General features: G+C 48.7%; 1 protein-coding gene across 1 annotated transcript in view; it reads right to left on the reverse strand.

Moving 5' to 3' along the window:
* EZR (ezrin) overlaps nucleotides 1-16,593 on the reverse strand; it is a 43,353-nt gene extending 26,760 nt beyond the window's left edge. Inside the window, exon 1 of the mRNA XM_084777545.1 lies at nucleotides 16,434-16,593. Coding sequence (XP_084633671.1) covers nucleotides 16,434-16,445 — 12 coding nt within the window. The 5' untranslated portion in view covers nucleotides 16,446-16,593. The remainder of the gene's footprint in view (nucleotides 1-16,433) is intronic.
* Nucleotides 16,594-17,317: the final 724 nt, after the last annotated feature.

Genomic DNA, 17,317 nt, shown 5'->3' on the forward strand with positions numbered 1-17,317 from the left:
CTATGCTGCCCAGGAGCATCTCAAAGATGCAGGGATTTTCAGGATGCGCTTTTAAAAACATGATTTCCGGGGCTTCATAGAATAGCTTTCAAAATATTATTTAAAACATCTAAGAGTTTAAGAAAAAACTCAAACCAACAGATGGACTTGACAAGGAAACCTTGCACCATCTATCCTATCTATTCTGTGTGTAATTGGCGAGTCGGACTTATGTGAAATTATCTCGTGGCTCTTTCTCTGGTAAATCAATCTTGCTACTCAAGTTTCCTTTGGGAGATGTCACTGAGAGACTTGACCTTAGCTTAAGATTTCTTCTACACTCACTTTTGGTTTTGTTTTGTTTTGTTCAGACAGGGTCCTAGCTGCCTATGTAGACTAGGCTAGCCTCAAATTCACAGAGACCCACCATCTGCCTCTCCCTCCTAAGTGCTGGGATTAAAGCTGTGTGCCATTATGGTGGGCTTCTACACTCACTTTTACAGGGTCGGCGTAAACATCAATACAGGTTCTGTCTCGAAAAACAAAACAAGCAAAACCCAAACAAGTTCCAGACAGATTCTTCTACACACACACACACACACACACACACACACACACACAGAGTCACATGACACGCACAGCCTCCAGGGAGGCTGTTCAGTGGCCGCTGCTGGTGAGACTTCTCCAGTGGTTTTCTTCTACAGTCAAGTATCAGGAACAGGGAGGAAAGTCAAACAGTGGCACTTCAATGTTTGGATTTCAGGCAGGGGATGCAGCAATAAGACTGCGCCCAGTTATCACACCCGCCTGGGCTCAAAGCTCAGGCCAGGAGTGTGCAGAGCCCAGCCTGCCTTATCACAGCAAAGGTCAGTGCTGCTTTTCCAACATTCCAGCCGAGGGTGCCACTTCAGCAACTTTTAGCCACCTTCACATATCTGGGTAGGACCTTTTAAATTCTTGGAAATGTTCTGAGTAGGAAGTGGACATAGTACCAGTCTCCCTCAGAGGGAGGATGGCGGTGTCACAGATGACATCAATGCTCATCTGCTCTTTCAGGCTACTGGACTGGATAATTAAGGCAAGTCTATATTTTCATATTGAGTCTGTTCTTTTGAAAAATTTTTTGAGGAAATATAATTTACATGCCATAAGATTCACCCACTTGTAGTGTGCAATTTGGGATTTCTATCATTCTCAGGATTACACAAGGAACATTGCTGTCAAGTTTTAGGCTTCTTAATTTTTTTTACTTTTGGAGACAGGGTATTGTTACATAGCACAGTCTGCTTCAATTTACAATCCCTCTGCATCAGTCAAAAACTCCAGGTGTGCGCCGCCATACCCAGCTAGTTTTGGAATGTTCTCAATCAAATCACCTCAAAAAGAAACATGGCACCTAACAGCACGCCACCCCATTATTCTTAAGCCCCCAAACCTTGAGGGCCAACAAACTACTTGTTGGCTCTATGACTTGCCTATGCTGGGCATAGCAGGTGAATGAAATCTCCCGTCTGTCACTTGGCTCGCTTTCAAATCACCTGCTGTGCATGCAGTAGTACCTCACTCTTTCCCCCCCTAGTTGCCAAATAGCATTCCACTGTATGGCTACATCTCCTTCTCAATCCACTTGATGAATTACTGGGTAAATATTTTATTTGTTAGTTTGCTCCCTGTTGCTTTAATGATTGCAGATAGGACAGCTAAGAAGCAATGTTACTGGAACCAGACTATGTACGGAACAAACATAAAAGCAGACAGATTTCCAAAAACTAAATATTTAATTAAGCTTACTTTTTTAGTTTTAAAATGAGGTGGGGAAATGCCATGCTCTTGGGAAGGCAGGACTCGCTGTCAAACAGCCTGGCCCGACCAAAGCAATATGCAACTCTATTCCCGCCCCAGCACCTTTCCCCATGCGGCAGGGCAAGGCAGGGTCTGCTGCTGAGCTGGGGGAACTGTTAAGCTATGGCAGAGGGCAGAGGTGAGAGACAGGCTCTCCCTGGGTCCCGCTTCTCTCTGGACAGAAACAGGGATCCAGTCCTCTGTTCTGAGTCTCCTTCTAATGATACTTCCTCACACTAACAGACCCCCCACCCCGCCCCCCGCCCCTAAGGGCCTCCTCCAGCTGAAGGAGAGATCAGAAATACACGTCCTGGGCTGTCTGCCCGGAGAAGGAACCCCGAGCCACAACCTCTCCTAATGGTCTAAGAGGTGTGGTGAGTTCCACCTGATCACTGACTTTGGTGTCCCTCTGGGATGTAAGCCACACTGTGGCTGGGTTAGCCCAACAAATGTGCTTCCTAGGCCTGGGCTCAGGGGTGAGGTCAATCACAACATGTGCTCATGGGAAAGCGCCTGGCTACATGGAAATCACTGGCCCTGGGTACGGGGCAGAGGGGCCCACAGTCTAGTCCTGGGAATCTGGGTCCCTTCTAATCTTTGAAACAAACCAGTGTCTCTGCAAATGCAATGCCATCTTGTAGCATCTGCTAAGACACAGAGGCCACTTTGCACAAAGGCTGGCTAACAAATAACCGAACCCTGTGAAACATTCCCAGGAACTTAGCAAACTTTAACAATGTGAGAAGGTCGACTACGGAACTCAACCAAGGCGGGCAAACACAGCCGGCAGCAGGTGAGCCCTGTGGCTCCTCTAAAGCTCGTCCCCTGTCAGTCATATGCAAGCCTCGTTGGAAGCTGCCACAGCAGTGGCTAAGTACAATGTAAATGTTTTTACATATGTTTACTGTGTGTGTCTATGTGCCTGGGCCCAGCTCAAAGTCACAGGAGGACTCTGAAGCTGGCTCTCCCTAGCCACCTTTACTAGAGTTCTGGGGTGTGGTCTCATAGGCAAGCTTGTGTCACCCTCCATCCCTGATGCCCCCCCCCCTTGATATCATTACAATAACTGTTTCTATCTCAAACACATCCCCATGGCCAACTGTCATGAAAACTTCGTTTCCATCTGTACTGAAATGACTGCCTACACTGGCACTGGGACTAATACGGTTTATATACCTGTGAAGTATATAAAACCACTGCAGGATCATATTTTATATTGTTACCATTGTTAGAAAAACGCTTATTTGTAATGCTTTTTTTTTTTTTTTTTTAGAAAAATTCCACAAAGCTATCCCTTCTTTTACAGAGGGCCAAAACAAGAACTCTGAACCAGAGTTGACCAAAGTATCACAGGAGTGTAACAGAGACAAGTTTTGTGGCATGGGGTCTGTAGCACTGTTCACGTGATTGTGTAACGCAGCATTGGCAACCTTTCCCAGACCTCTCAGCCATAGCTATAGCTTTCCTGGGCATCAAAGGCAGGCTGGCATACACTGACTTCCAGGACACTCTTGCTGATGAAGGAAAACAGCAGGATAAGCACACAGTAGGGATGAAATAGCCCCGAGAAGACTCCGCAGTCCACTGGATGATGCTGAGCACACACGGCTGCTCTGGTCTTTCACACCAAGCTCTCTAAGTCAGATCTGGCCGTTGTGTCTCTCTGCCTCCCTAGCAGTATACAGAGCAGCCTGGTCAGCACACTTGGGAAGACTGCCATAATGTAAAAGGAAGCTCACCCTTGGGTCAATTACTACAAAAATTGTCAGTCAAGCAAGCAGGAAAATCTGTGTGCATCACTGTCTATATGACACAGCAAGCCAACAAAGACATCTGGCTAGGATGCATAGTCTCAGAATAATAAAATAGCCGTATAATGATAAGACAGTAGTATATATACCTTTTATTGCCTAAGTAATAATAATAATAAAATCCACTGTCAGTGCTGACAAGAGTCCATTTGTCACACAACCAGAGAGCAGCTCCACAGAGGTCAAAGTGCTGGCCTGCAGTTCTGCTGTCTCGTCAACTTTCCCAGGGACACCACTCATAGAAATACAGTCACTGAGACCTGGTGGTGGTACTCGCAGCACAGGCCAGCGTCAGCCATTCCACTGAAGACTCTGTTCTTGGTGGCAGTGTGGCCCACTAGCAAGAAGGTCAAATAGCAAGGCTGCAGGAAGGACAGATTTCCTGGCGGTAGCATGAATTAAGACTCACTCCACCAAGCTACCAGTGGCGTCCTGGCTACAGTTTGGCCCAGCATTAACCACTAAAATGAAGAGCGAAGAGGTAAGCACGGAGGCCAAAGGCGAAGGAGCCGCCTGACTCCATGAAAAGGCAAGCAGTTTTCTGTCTCGGTTCATGGTATGCACACAGTTTAGAAAGTGTGAGTGTAAATTCCAAATCAAATAGGAGTCTAAAGACATCGTTTCTACTTTAATTCCAAGCATGTCTGGAATTTGCCAAATTTAAGGGCTTTCAACATTTTTTTTCATGATCCGTGTATGCTCACATTCACACCTGTCTATAAACACCTTATACCTTGCCTCCCTGGGGTGCCTGGAGTGTTGTGGTATATTTCAGGATGGCAGGCTCCCCCAGCCTATGCCTTGTACAGCCCCCGTGTGTGCAGCCAGCCTGGTCCCAGAAACAACGGCAGGTGCACACCACTCTTTACAGATGCCAAGTGCACTTGGAAGGAAGTCTGCGGGTAACTTTAATTATGAAACTTAACAGGGCACCCTCTTCCTTTTCCAAGCTGTTTTCACTGCAGCAGCAGCAGCAGCAGCAGCACAGTAAATATAAACACTAAGTTCTTAATATACTGGCACTGATATGGGGCCTGGAAACTACCTGGTAACTGTCCCCGGGCAGGTTTCCACCCTCTAACATACATGTGCATGTTTCACTACAACAGTGACAAGTCCAACTGTTCTCTAGGTGACTCTCAATGGCTACTGCTTCCTGTCTAGGCATTGCTCCCCCTGACCCTCCCCCTCCCACCCCACCCCACACGCGCACGTGTCTGTACGTGTCTGTGTGTGAGATCTTTCACTCCACCCTCACCCCATCAACATGCATGAGTGCCTGCATGCATCTCTGCATCTGTCTCTTCATTTGAGATGCTCGTCTCTTTAAAGTACCTAGTCCAGCCACGGAGTCCCAAACCACCTGCCTGGGCTGATGGTCAAATCTTTTTAATAACAGAGGGAACCAAGACCCAGCTGCCTTAGGCAACCATCTCAACTTGTGATACTCATCTGCACTGTATTTCTAAGGCTGTAGCTAGTCCATGGCTTTAAGCTTCTGAACTGAAAAGTCTTTATTAGTGAATTCCAGAGTGGAAATGGCTAAGAGCTCTGATGGGCTTTCTCGTAACTTCGAGAACATGCAACGAAATCTCAAAGTTCTTCTCAGCAGCTCCTTTCTGCCTCACTTCCTGCCCCTAGACCCACTTCCTGTCAGACCGAGGCTGCTTAACAAACACAAAGAGCGGACAAACCAGTCCTGTTTGCACTCATTATGATGGGGGTTGGGGGGTGGGGGATTCCGACCTTAGAAGCAGAAGGGAACTTTCTGAGCGTTCACATTAAAAAGAGGGTCAGGTTCCCTCTCCACTTCCAAACCTTGCTGGGCACAGGGGGGGCGTGCTGAGCCCTCCCCACCGACCACTTCCAGCAGAGAGACCACTTCCCCTGCCCGCACCAAGGCAGGAGGCCCTGTGGGCAGAGCAATCGGAAGGACGCTTTCTGGACTGCTAACAGTCTGTGCCAACGCTACCTGGTGCCTGGCACCTGTAACTTCTCACACCCTTGTGTGTGCTTGTCTCTAAGGAGGGACCTGTTTCTTCCAGCCTGGGATTTCCATGGGAATCAAGCAGGAATTCTCAGAAACCACTTCACAGGGAGCAGGGGAGAAATATAAGCGAAGGATTTTACCTGCTGCTAAGGAGAAGCACACACAGCCCCGCCCCACCTCCTCCAAGGCAGACAAAATAAATTCTCACTCAAGGTCACTCTCTCTTTAGTGGAGTCTGGATTGATTTTGGTTTCACTGGCGGTGTCACACATACTTAAGCTTGGATGCAGCTCACTGAAATAACCTGCCTAACTACACATACAAACTGTTGATCCCCCCCACCCCCCCAGCCTCCCAGCCCCCCACCCCCCACCCCCGAGAAGACAAAGGCAGGGACAAGTCAAAATGGCTACTACACGCTACACTGGTTTTAAATTCTCAGCTCACAGCACATAGGAAATGAAAGGCATATAGACTAAACCCACTTGGACCGTCCTATTTTCTTTGTAAACTTAGAAGTCTGTGAAGTCTTCCCTTTTTCTTTTCTTTTTTTTTTTTTAAGATTTATTTATTTATTATTATGTATACAGTGCTCTGCCTGCAATGTACACCTGCAGGCCAGAGGAAGGCATCAGATCTCATTATAGATGATTGTGAGCCACCATGTGGTTGCTGGGAATTGAACTCATGACCTCTGGAAGAGCAGTGAGTGCTCTTAACCTCTGAGCCATCGCTCCAGCCCCAGTCTTCCCCTTTGCAATCGGGTGGAGGAGGAGGGGCTGGGAACCAAAGAGCAGGTTGGAGCGCCCTGACTTCCTGGCCAACCTGTGGTTCTAGCACGGGCCTCTGAAGCAAACCACAGGACCCAGTGCAATTCAGAGGCAAATCTGCCCCTGGCGAATTCCACACGAGCAGGAATATATTCTGCAGTTTAAAGAACATTTTTCCTAAAAGAGGATTAGATAAGAGTTGTTTAAACTTATGCCTGTGACTTCTTTTGCCTTCAGCAATCACAGCCTGACCCCAACCGGCTTTACTTTTCTTAAAAAATAAATTAATTAATTAATTCACTGTTGATCAGCATGTTTATAAACTCTGCTTGAATAAACAGACTTCAAAAAATAACCTTCTATTTTTAAAAACTCTGTTTTTGAAGTTATATTAAGTTAAACCAAGCTCTTCAATTTGCATGTTGTCACAACCAAATGCCACAAAGGGGTTATGTACACAAGTACTTGACTTGGGGGTAAGAACACTTTTCAACCCCTCACCTCCCACCCCTACCCTGCCTCCAGTACCGGAGCACTGACATCCTAAAATAGCTGCATAAAATCTCCACTCAATAGATAATTCATATTTTATTATGTTCACTTCCAAGTCTGACAAAGTTGCTTGTAAGACAGTCCTGGGGCACAACACCCTCCCTCCTCACCAAATCTTGGGACTCTACACTAACAGTGAGATAGCTGGGGACCAACAGTTTGTGGGTTTCCATGTCAACTGCAATTCTGATAAGAAATTGCCTTTAAAATGTGTATATTGAGGGGAGGCCAAAGGCCCAGATGCAGTGACATCATCTGTTCATTTGACCAGCACCCCACAGGTCACCAACAGCACTTATGGGTCTCATAGAGAACCCCTCAACATAAGACTCTGGGCAGGGACTGGTCCCCCAAATCAGGGGGCTTCCCGATTTCCAACTGCAAGAAGTGTAAATGCATACCTTTTGTGAGGAGACAAAGCGAAGAATTCTCCCCCTTTCCACACCTGTAATATGTTCCATTTTGTGTGCCAGTGCATGTGCACCCTGTATGGACATCAGAGGACACGTCCTCTCATTCCTCCAAGTGAGCTCTGGGGATTGAACTCAGATCCTCAGGCTTGGCTGCAAACTCCTTTACCCACTGAGCCATCTCCTCCTCCCCGTTAAAAAGTCAACTCTCCTATAGACATCTGACGGTCACAAAAATAGAAAGAAGGAAAGCACCGTGTAGCCTTGGCTGTCCTGGACTCACTTTGTCGACCAGGCTGGCCTCGAACTCACAGTGATCCGCCCGCCTCTGCCTCCCGAGTGCTGGGATTAAAGGCATGCGCCACCACGCCCGGCTGTGTGCACTTTCTTCCTATTTTATTTAACATGACTGACTCCCTGGAATGCTTCATCCATTAGGAGTGGGGGAGGGGAGTGAGCAAGAGTATGAATGGGAGTGTAGTTGTTTATGGGGGGTGGGACATGAACTTTGTGTATTTTAGGATCTGAAATCCCATCCACCAATAGACTTCAGCACGCAGCCCCACAAGTCCTTCTGTCTGTCCAAATCTAACTAATACATTTTGCTGCCCTGCTTCTCCATACGTCCACTGTCCTCCTCCTGCCAGCTTCTTGGGAAGATGCACAGTTGTCCCAACCCTCCCCCCTGGTTAAGGCCCACAGAGAAGGCTCCCCCAGACATCGATGCATTAAGTACGCCAATACCTCAGCATCTCAGCGAGAAGACTGGGTTCCAGAAAGACAGTCCCGTTCTAAGCTGTGCTGACCTCGGACATGTCTCAGGGGACCTGGGAGACACTGATGTACACTTACCACCAAATCTATGTGAAAACAGTTTTAGATACATGTCGCTCAAGACAGTGTTCTGTACGGGCTCATTGGCAACACAAGCGATTTACCAGAAAAACAAACAAACAAAAACCCATCACACCTCGCCCACTCTGATCACTCTGCCCCATGGTTTTAACTCTTCGCCCGACAAAACTCTAATAAATGTATAAAAGGTAACTTTGCCCACCCCTTGACAAAGTCTGAAAATACCCTGCAGCCACCTGTCTGCTTTTATGCATCTTATTAAGTATCTGTCCCTCCACTCCCCACCCCCATCACGTGCCAACCTTTCGGGAGAGTTGGTATGTCTTTCCCTAGGGAGGGGCAGAGGGAGGGGCCGCTCCCCAGGACCTCTTGGCAGAAAGGCTATCTCAGGCCTGTACTAACTTTCCTTGGCCTTTGGCCACTAGGGGAGGGTGGGGCACACTCAGAAAAGGCTAGGACGCACATCAGATGGAAACTGGTCAGCCATGATGTATGTGGTGGCTATGTACAGTCAAGGAAGCAACAGGGATCCAATCTTCAAAGGCCTTTTGTCATTAGCCGATGCGCTCCCTGCAACCCTGGCGCAGTGGACAGACAGTAGATGTAGGACGGCTAGTCACCGTGAGAGAAAAAAAAAAAGCAAAAGCAAACTTTACTTGCTGCCTAGTTCATTGAGCCATCCAAATCAGAGGGAAAACAAAGCCCACCGTGGGATGGAACACTTTCATTAGATGAGAGCTCTGTAGTTCCAGGTAGAACCCACCAGGATCAGGCAAAATACAACACCATATGCACCCACTCACCCACTACCCAACCCCCGGATCTCCTCAGCCTTTACAAGCAGGCAGTCAGGTTCTTGTTTAAAGGCACAGAGTGAGTGGAATTGGCCAGTGAAAGGCAAGCTTGTACTTAGCTCTACCATCCCCTTATGTATCAGCCAATAATACAAGAGTTTAAAAGTCTTTTGGGAAGCAGGCAATGTTTGGGTTTTTTGTTTGATTTGGTTTGGTGTTTGTTTGCCCATTTGGTTTGGTTTTTAAACTGACATCTCATGTACAGCCACAAAAGGCATAAACAAACAAGTACAAAACGGCAAGAGAGGCAGATCGAAGGTCTGGGAAACATAATGATGACGGCGAGGGGTCGGTGTCCCTCCAGCTGGGTTTAATTTTTAAGTTTTCAATGATGAAAAAGCAACTTATTTATAGATGTTCTCTTTCCAACTCAAATATCAGGTACAAATTGCTCTCAGCATGTGCCAAAGATCTGTCACTAGACAATGGCTCAGGAGGCGACACAAGATACGGCCGCTGTCCCTGTGAGACAAAAGGCTGCCACTAACACCAGCCACTTCTGCCCCAACCCTGCCTGCACTCCATGACAGTTTTTCCAATGGCAGTCTGTGCCCGGGACACAGACGCACTTAGGACCTACTGACACAAACGGGTTGTTTTATGAGAGCAGTTCTGTAAAATCCAGACCCACAGGAGTGGTTCTCCTTCCAAATATTGGCCTAGTCATAAAATATACACAAGGTCTAACAAGGGCTTTGACAATAGTCACCTTTATCCTGGAAGCAAGGGGTTGGCCATTTTTTCTCTGTAAAGGCCAGAGGGTAAATAGCTTAGGCTTTCAGGGCCTTATTTGTTATCTACACACGTTGTTGATGTTTTAAAACAAGGCTTCAAAAAAACCTAAAAAAACGTTCTTATCTGCAAGACCTTAGGAAAAAACGTTGGCACGTACATGTCGGCTCACCTGTCACACATCCTTAAATGAGGAGAAAGGCCTCCACCATCTACTGTGATGGGTACCCCACCCTCCACCCCGCCAGCCCTCACCCGTCCGCAATGCTGGGATATCTTCCCTCAGGCTAAGGGAAAAGGAAAACAACAGAAAGAACTTGGTTGCGGAAAGTGACCTCAAGCTCACAAAGAGAACGGCAAAACAAATCCTACGCCTGAACTGACTTGTGCGGTGACACTGGTCTCCCCCTAATTTGCATCAGAGAAAGTTGAGTTGAAATCAGAATTTTTGTTTGTTTGTTTCACCTTTAAAGTTTGTTCTCTCAACTATATCAAGCTAACACGGTGAGGTGGTCGTGAAGTTTTCCTATTCTGATGAAACAGCATTGCCATCTATCTGTAGGAAATAAAGGCCTTACTGAATTAAAAAAAAAAAAAAAAAAAAGACCCAGCCCATGGCCAGAAGTGTTCCCAGCCATAGACCCGGTCCCTTATCTGTCCCCTAGCAACTGGCCCACAGGGAGACTACTCTGGCCCCATTTGCTCTTGGTCACTCTCCCACCTCACTGTGACCTTTGCCTACACTCACCTTCCGCAGCAGAATTCCTCCCAGGCAAAGTCTGTCACTATCTTCCATACCCTAGCGCCAGGCCCACGTGTGACAACGCAACGCAACACACACACAGTGGCCACACGGTGGCCCCTGACAGCAGGAGATGTGGGAGACAGGGGGCTCTTTTTTTTTTTTTTTGGGTAACTGAACATCATCTGTGGCTCTTTCCTCGTGAAGGTCACGGATAAGCTTGACTGAGAATTCGGTTTCTCTGACAGTTTACACTGAGCAGTGCACACTCCAGTCACAAAACTTATGCAATGTCAAGATTAGCTGTGTGAACTTCGCAAATGTAAGCCTTGCCTCTGTTTATCCTAAGTAGCATCTTTTGCACTTAAGACTTTTTTTTTTTTTTTTACTCAAGATGGAAGACTAAGGTCTGCAGGTGCTAACTGGCGTCTCTACGAGCAAGCTGGGTACTTGATGGGATCTGGTGGTTCTCTACATTTTTATTAAGCAATAATGCACATTCACTAAGTAATAAATATCCTAGTCAAAGTTTCTAAGTCACATTTTTAACAGAATGGTTTTGTCTTTATTTCAGAAGTATGAGTGCTCTGCCAGCATATCATACAGTACCGGAGGGGTCCAGAAGAGGGCGCCCCATTTCTTGGAAGTGGAGTTACAAAGGCCGTGAGCTGCCATAGTGGGTGCTGAGAACCAAGCCCAGGTCCTCTGCTAGAGCAGCAAGTGCTCTTTACCGCTGAGCCATCTCTCCAGCCCTACTGCTTGGTTCTTTTAAAAACAAAAACAAAAAAACAAAAACAAAGCTGGGTATGGTGGCGCATGCCTTTCATCCCAGTACTCAGGAGGCAGAGGCAGGCAGATCATTGTGAGTTCCAGGCCAGCCTGGTCTACAAAGCGAGTTCAGGGCAGCCAAGGCTACACAGAGAAACCCTGTCTGGAAAAAAACAAAAACAAAACAAAGCAAAACAACAACAACAAAATAACAAAAAAGCCTCTTGGCCTGGGGATGTGGCTCAAACTGGTAGAGTGCTTGCCTACTGAGCAGCGAGTACTGGGTTCGATCCTCACCACATCGTAAGTTGGGCCCAGGAGCGCCAACCTGAAACTCCTGATCTTGGGAGTTAGAAGTAGGAGGAGCAAAAATTCCAGGTCATTCTCTGCTACAGTGTGAGTTGTGGGCAGCCTGGGCTACAGGAGAGCTCCCCACCAACATCTGAAATGCCGTCTCTACTCCGGAAGCAAACAGCAACCGGAGGGTAAGCATGATAAGAAGGATGCTATAAACTTCTAGTCTCTTCCCCAAGCATTTCCTATTTCAACAGTGATGGCGTAAATCAAACGCTAAGAGGCAAGAGCCTGCGCGTAGTTAATGTTGAAAAGAAAGAAAAGGTCCAACTCATTGTACTTTTCAGATTTTGAGAGAAGACTGAATGTAGCTGCCTCACAGGAGAGTGGGCTCACCCAACGACTAAGGGAGACCCGCACACTGAGCCGCGCCAGGGATCCCGAAAAAGTCGGGAGTCACAAAAGTTTCAGTGGCAAAAACTAAGAAGAATCACAATTCACTAGGTGGTGCTGTCTTCTTCTCCCAAGCTCTGAACATTAATCAAGCTAGTCCACATTTTGTTAAGAAATCACAATGTCACCCTTTCGGGAGGGTGGCAACCTGCAGACGCCAATGAGGAAGAACTAAGGGGAGAGAGGCTCAGTTTCACGTGGATAAGGGCTCCCGCTCCCCCCACCCCTACCCCCAGCGAACAAAGAGCTACTGCCAAATTCAGCTCTGCTCCTGGACCCCATGCAGAGAGAAGGCAAGTCATTTCGTGTCACCTTTGCATCTGAGCTAGGCTAGCTTTGTCTTCTGGAGCTGGAGTCCCATCCTACCAGGTCCTTTCCCACCTCAGTGACAAGCCAGAGTCCAAAACAGCAACGGAAGGCTGAAGTCAGACTTTAAGAAAAAAAAACAAAAACTAAGAACTGTTTTTCAACTTCATTAATATGTACGAAAGCAAGTCCTGGGCCAGGCCACATCACTGGTACCAATTCATCTGCGCAGGACAGAACCCGGAAGGCCGCCTGACCCAGGCCTTGTCGCCCTGTGTATCCAATCTACCACAAATGCTTCGCCCCCTACACACACTTTTACCTACCCTGGTCTAGACTGTCACACTCTTATGTCACTCATCAGGTTGCTACAGCCACCCCAGGCTCCAACTGGAACCCCAATTCCTCCACTTCCTACCTGGGCGGGCCCGGGTGCTTACCCTCATTCCTCACTGGTTATCAGTCCGAGGCGCAGCTCGGCAGTTACTATGATTACCCTGAAACCAGACTGTGAACCCAAATGACAGGGGTTACTTCTGTGTCTACCAGCCGGCACCTCAACACCTCTCACAGGAACTTAGCAAATGTCTGCTCCACTCCCAGACGGGCTATAAATATTCATCGTGCCTTATTGTGTGATGATGGCAGATCAGTAACCCTAGCCAGCGCTTCTCACTGCAGCATGCCCAAACCTTAGCTACCTAACTCACCATCTGCCCTGGGGGAAGAGGCTGGGGGTGGGGGGTGGGGGCGGGGATAGGGGTGGGGGTGGGAAGGGAGCATGTCCCATGCTCTTCTCAATGAAGGAGTGTGTGCGCAAGCATGCACCTGTGCACTTAAAACCTATCGGTATAGTCATTAAAAATCTGTCCCTGTTAAAATATCAAGTGAAAGAAAGACAATACTCCCAAAGAGGCAAGGTTGTGGCAGGAATTACCTTGACTCACTTGCATGCATGCTAGCACGCATAAAGCTCTGAGTTCGGTCCCTAGCAATGCAAAACAAAAAGTTTCAGTTCGCAGTAGATCCTCAAACACACTTTCAAGTTCTCACAAAGGGTAAACCTTAGGTCCACAGCACCACTTTTGGACATGAGCCTGCTGAGGGCATCTTGGTGTAGGGGAGCGAGGCAGTTTCCCTTGAGGCTGAGATATCCGAGCTGGTGGCTTGAAAGACAACACCCTTTTCTCTGAGACTTGCCCGCAGCTTCCCACCAGACCAGGATAGCAGGTTAGGGAGAAGAGAGAGAAGGAAGGGAGAGAGAGGAGCTCCCAGGCTACCTTGCCTGAAAAGATTGCACAACTGCTTCCTGCACATGCTGGCCCCACCCGTGTCCCCACGGAGGCCGGCCACACAGCACCCAATCCAAGTGCCATATGAGCAGAGGCCAAGGTGCACTCCAGAGCACCAGACTGCCTTCCTTGGAAGTCTGGCATTGCTACCAGATGGAACTCCAAAGTGACCATGGAAATTCAAGAGCAGATATAGGCCCCGGCTGTCCTTGCTCAGGTACCATACCCTCCCCCAACGTCTTCCAGCAGGATCCAGCCTCCAGAGGGCCACCCAGAGGCTGTCTTAACTGCTGCAACTTCACTGGGAGAGCTTTCCCCCTTTGAAAACACAGAAATGAACGCTAGGCTCTGGGTCTTGATTGGAGAACCAGAGCATGAGTCCCCACAGGAGAGGGCCATGCTGACCCTCTGTGCCAGGCGCCCTGCTTGCTGAATGAATAACCATCCAGCCTGGTAACACGCAGGGTGCAGAGAGCATGTCGTTTATACTGCTTTAGGAACAAAGTAATCTGGCTGGGCAGATGTGTCTGTGGTTAACTGTCCTTACGCCACAGAAGCATCCAATGCCACTCAAGCCACACAAGGCAATTCTCACTTTAGGCTTAAATAGAATCAATAAACTTTTCGTTTAAAGGACATACCTACAGAGTTTGCTGGTGGATACTTCCATTTAACATTTACCCAGGCAGGAAATAAACAAACCCCAATCACCCACCCCAACAAAGTAAACTAAACTAACAAATTCAATTTCCCAGTGACAGCCTTAGAGGCGGCCACTAGGCCTGTCCCAGTGCGCAATCTAACAGACCATCTCCAGACCCTCCCCCACCTGCGGCGGGGCAGGAGGGATTTCCTTCCACAGGCCTGCACCTTGCACCTAAAAGGAGCTCTCTCAGCAAAGTCTGGAAATTGTTAACTCTGGCTCTTGTAGAACAGCAACTTCAAAAAGGTTACTCTGTTATTGAAGCTGATCGGCACACAGGCTACAGGCCGTGGCTACCCTTCTCCCTCAACAGCTGAACAACTAACTCTTCACTTCTTTCAGAACAAAGGTCTTACCACAGAAGACCTTTAAAACAGGACGAAATTCAAACATGCCAGCCAGAAAGGGGGGGAGGGGGCAGGGGGAGAGAATAGAAAGCCTTAAAAATAATCCCAGCACTCGGGAGGCAGAGGCAGGCGGATAGCTGTGAGTTCAAGGCCAGCCTGGTCTACAAAGAACGTCCTGGACAGTCAAGCCTACACAGAGACACCCTGTCTGGGGGTGGGGGTGGGGTGGGGGAACCAAAAACTACAACAAAACAAAAAACAAAAAAGAAAAGAAAGCCTTAAAAATGAGGCAATGTGACATAGTGCAGTGTCTGGACTTATAAACACTTTATACTAAAGGAACCTGAATGGGACAAATGACAAGTTTCTGTCCACATGAGGTCCCTACTCTATACACAGAAATAGAACCGTACAGTGACTGCCAGGTTCTGGGAAAATGGAGATTTACATTTCGTGGGTACCGAGAATCAGTTTAGAATAGTGATGTGGTGAAAGTGGACGGTAGGGAATGTTTGATTAACAGTATATTTTATGCCACCGACTACATATTTAAAACTGGTTATAAAGATAAATTATATGCTGTGTAGCTTATAATTAAAATATAAGAATAAAAGAGAAATTACAGTTTGTAAAGAGAAAAAAAAAAAGGAGCAAAGGGAAAGAGCGCCCCCCCCCATCTCTGTATGTTTTAATGAAATCAAGAACACCACACCCGGAACTAACTTACTGACCACCCCCCAGCGGCTGCTGCAGCGCGACTTGGGGGCCAGCTTTACACCACAGGCATTGTAGACCTGGATGAGTCACTTTAGAGTTTGCAAAGCATTTTGTGTGGGGTCAAAATGCTCTCTCATGAATAACTTAGACCAAAAACTATACTGATGTCTGGATCTACTACCATTTTATGAGTAATTTCTTTAATCCAACAGAAAAATAAAATTTCTAGAGAAGACCCTCCTTTCAGAGAACATAAAGGCAGGTGGGAAATACACATTGAAACCTGCCTTGCCCTTGCTTCTCCCCACCCTCCAACCCCGTCCCGCCAGCAATCAATCCCAACACAATCAGACGCAAGCACGCAGCACATTAACTAGCTCAAATCCATGACCAGAGAGCCCCCCAGTGAGCCGCTTTATCAACCCTCTGGAACTGCCTCATCTGCAATTCAAGTCCACCGCTAACCCTCCGATAGACAGGGATCCTGCCGCAATCAGCAAAAACCCCTGCTGGCCGCTCTTCCCCAGCCTTCGAGAAACGGGATGAGACCAGGCTATCCCAGGCACAGAGCCTCTGTTCTCCCAAATGCCCTTCAAACCGCCCAGGAAGGTGTGGGCTGCAAGTGGTTTCGGTCGCTCGAAGGAACTGGGCGAGCAGGTGTAGATCGTAAGAAGCCACCCAGTCTCCGTGCGGCTTGAACTAATTAAGAAACTTCGAAGTTAAATTGGCAGATACTTTTAAAGCATTCCGAAGACCCGGGAAGGGTGGGGGAGGGTTAGCAACCGAAAAGCACCAGCAAAGCGGACTAAAGAGTGCCACAAAGGCGTCAACAGGTAGCAAGAGGACAGTCGGCGCCCTTCACTAGGGAAAAAAAACAAACAAACAAAAATTAAAAAACAACAACAAAAAAAACCCCAACAAAACCAAAACTCGGTTCTACGGAAACTGCCCGCGCAAGGTGACTCCCGGGGAAACCCAGCCTGGCGCACGCCACCCGCTCAACAGCGACGACTTACAGGCTTGGGCATTTTGGCTGGCTGGCGGCTGCGTGGGTCCTCGGAAAGTCGTCGGCTCGGCGGCGGCAGCTAAGACGCGTCTGGACCTGCAGGCGGAGGGAAGCCCTGAGCGCGCCCCGCAGCCAGGAGCTTAAGAACCGGCCGGGCGGTGCCGCGTGAGTCACCGCCCAGCCCGGCGCGGGGCGGGGCACGGGGGCGCGCGGGGGAGCGGGGCCGAGCGCTTAGCAAGTTTCACTTCGTGTAGCAACCGTTGCCCTAGAGCTGAAACCGCAACCGCGGGACCTTTTTGAGAAGCACATTTTTTTTTCTTCCTTGTTTTTTGTTGTTATTGGTTTTTTTAGAACACCCCAACAAACTAGGAGCGGTCGGGAGGGGCGTGTCCAAGCAGCCCGCGCTAAACCTCAGCTTTGGGAAGGAGCTCCGGGGACAGAGGGTCGCGCAGCGGCTCTTGCTTTCGGCTCCACTTTCCCCCACGCGTGGGGACTCCCCAAGTCCACGCCCAGGTGGTCGCTCCTTCCATCAGTCCCCTCTGTGGAACGCACGTGGCAGTACACCGAGCTCTCCTCCCGTGCGCCGGCGCCCGCGCTCCGGAGCGGCCCGAGCGAGGCGGGTTCCCGGGGCCGCGCCCCTTCCCAGCCCGCGCGCACGACCCGCGGGGTGCGCCAAGATGGCCGCGGCCCAGCGGGATGGAGACTGGATGGGACCGGACCCGGGACTTCCCTCCACGCGCCCTTGTTCACGACTCCGCGGAGTCTGGTGCAGTTGGCGAGCGCGGAGGGAAGGTGCTAGTGCTCCACGGTGTACGGAGCAGAGTCGAGGAAAGAAATGCAACTCCACGTGGTGGGGCGGCGGCCACCTGGCCTGTTCGTGGGTGGGGCTGCCGG

This window comes from Acomys minous, assembly GCF_964271855.1.
Source record: "Acomys minous genome assembly, chromosome: 3".
Classification (NCBI taxonomy): Eukaryota; Metazoa; Chordata; class Mammalia; order Rodentia; family Muridae; genus Acomys; species Acomys minous.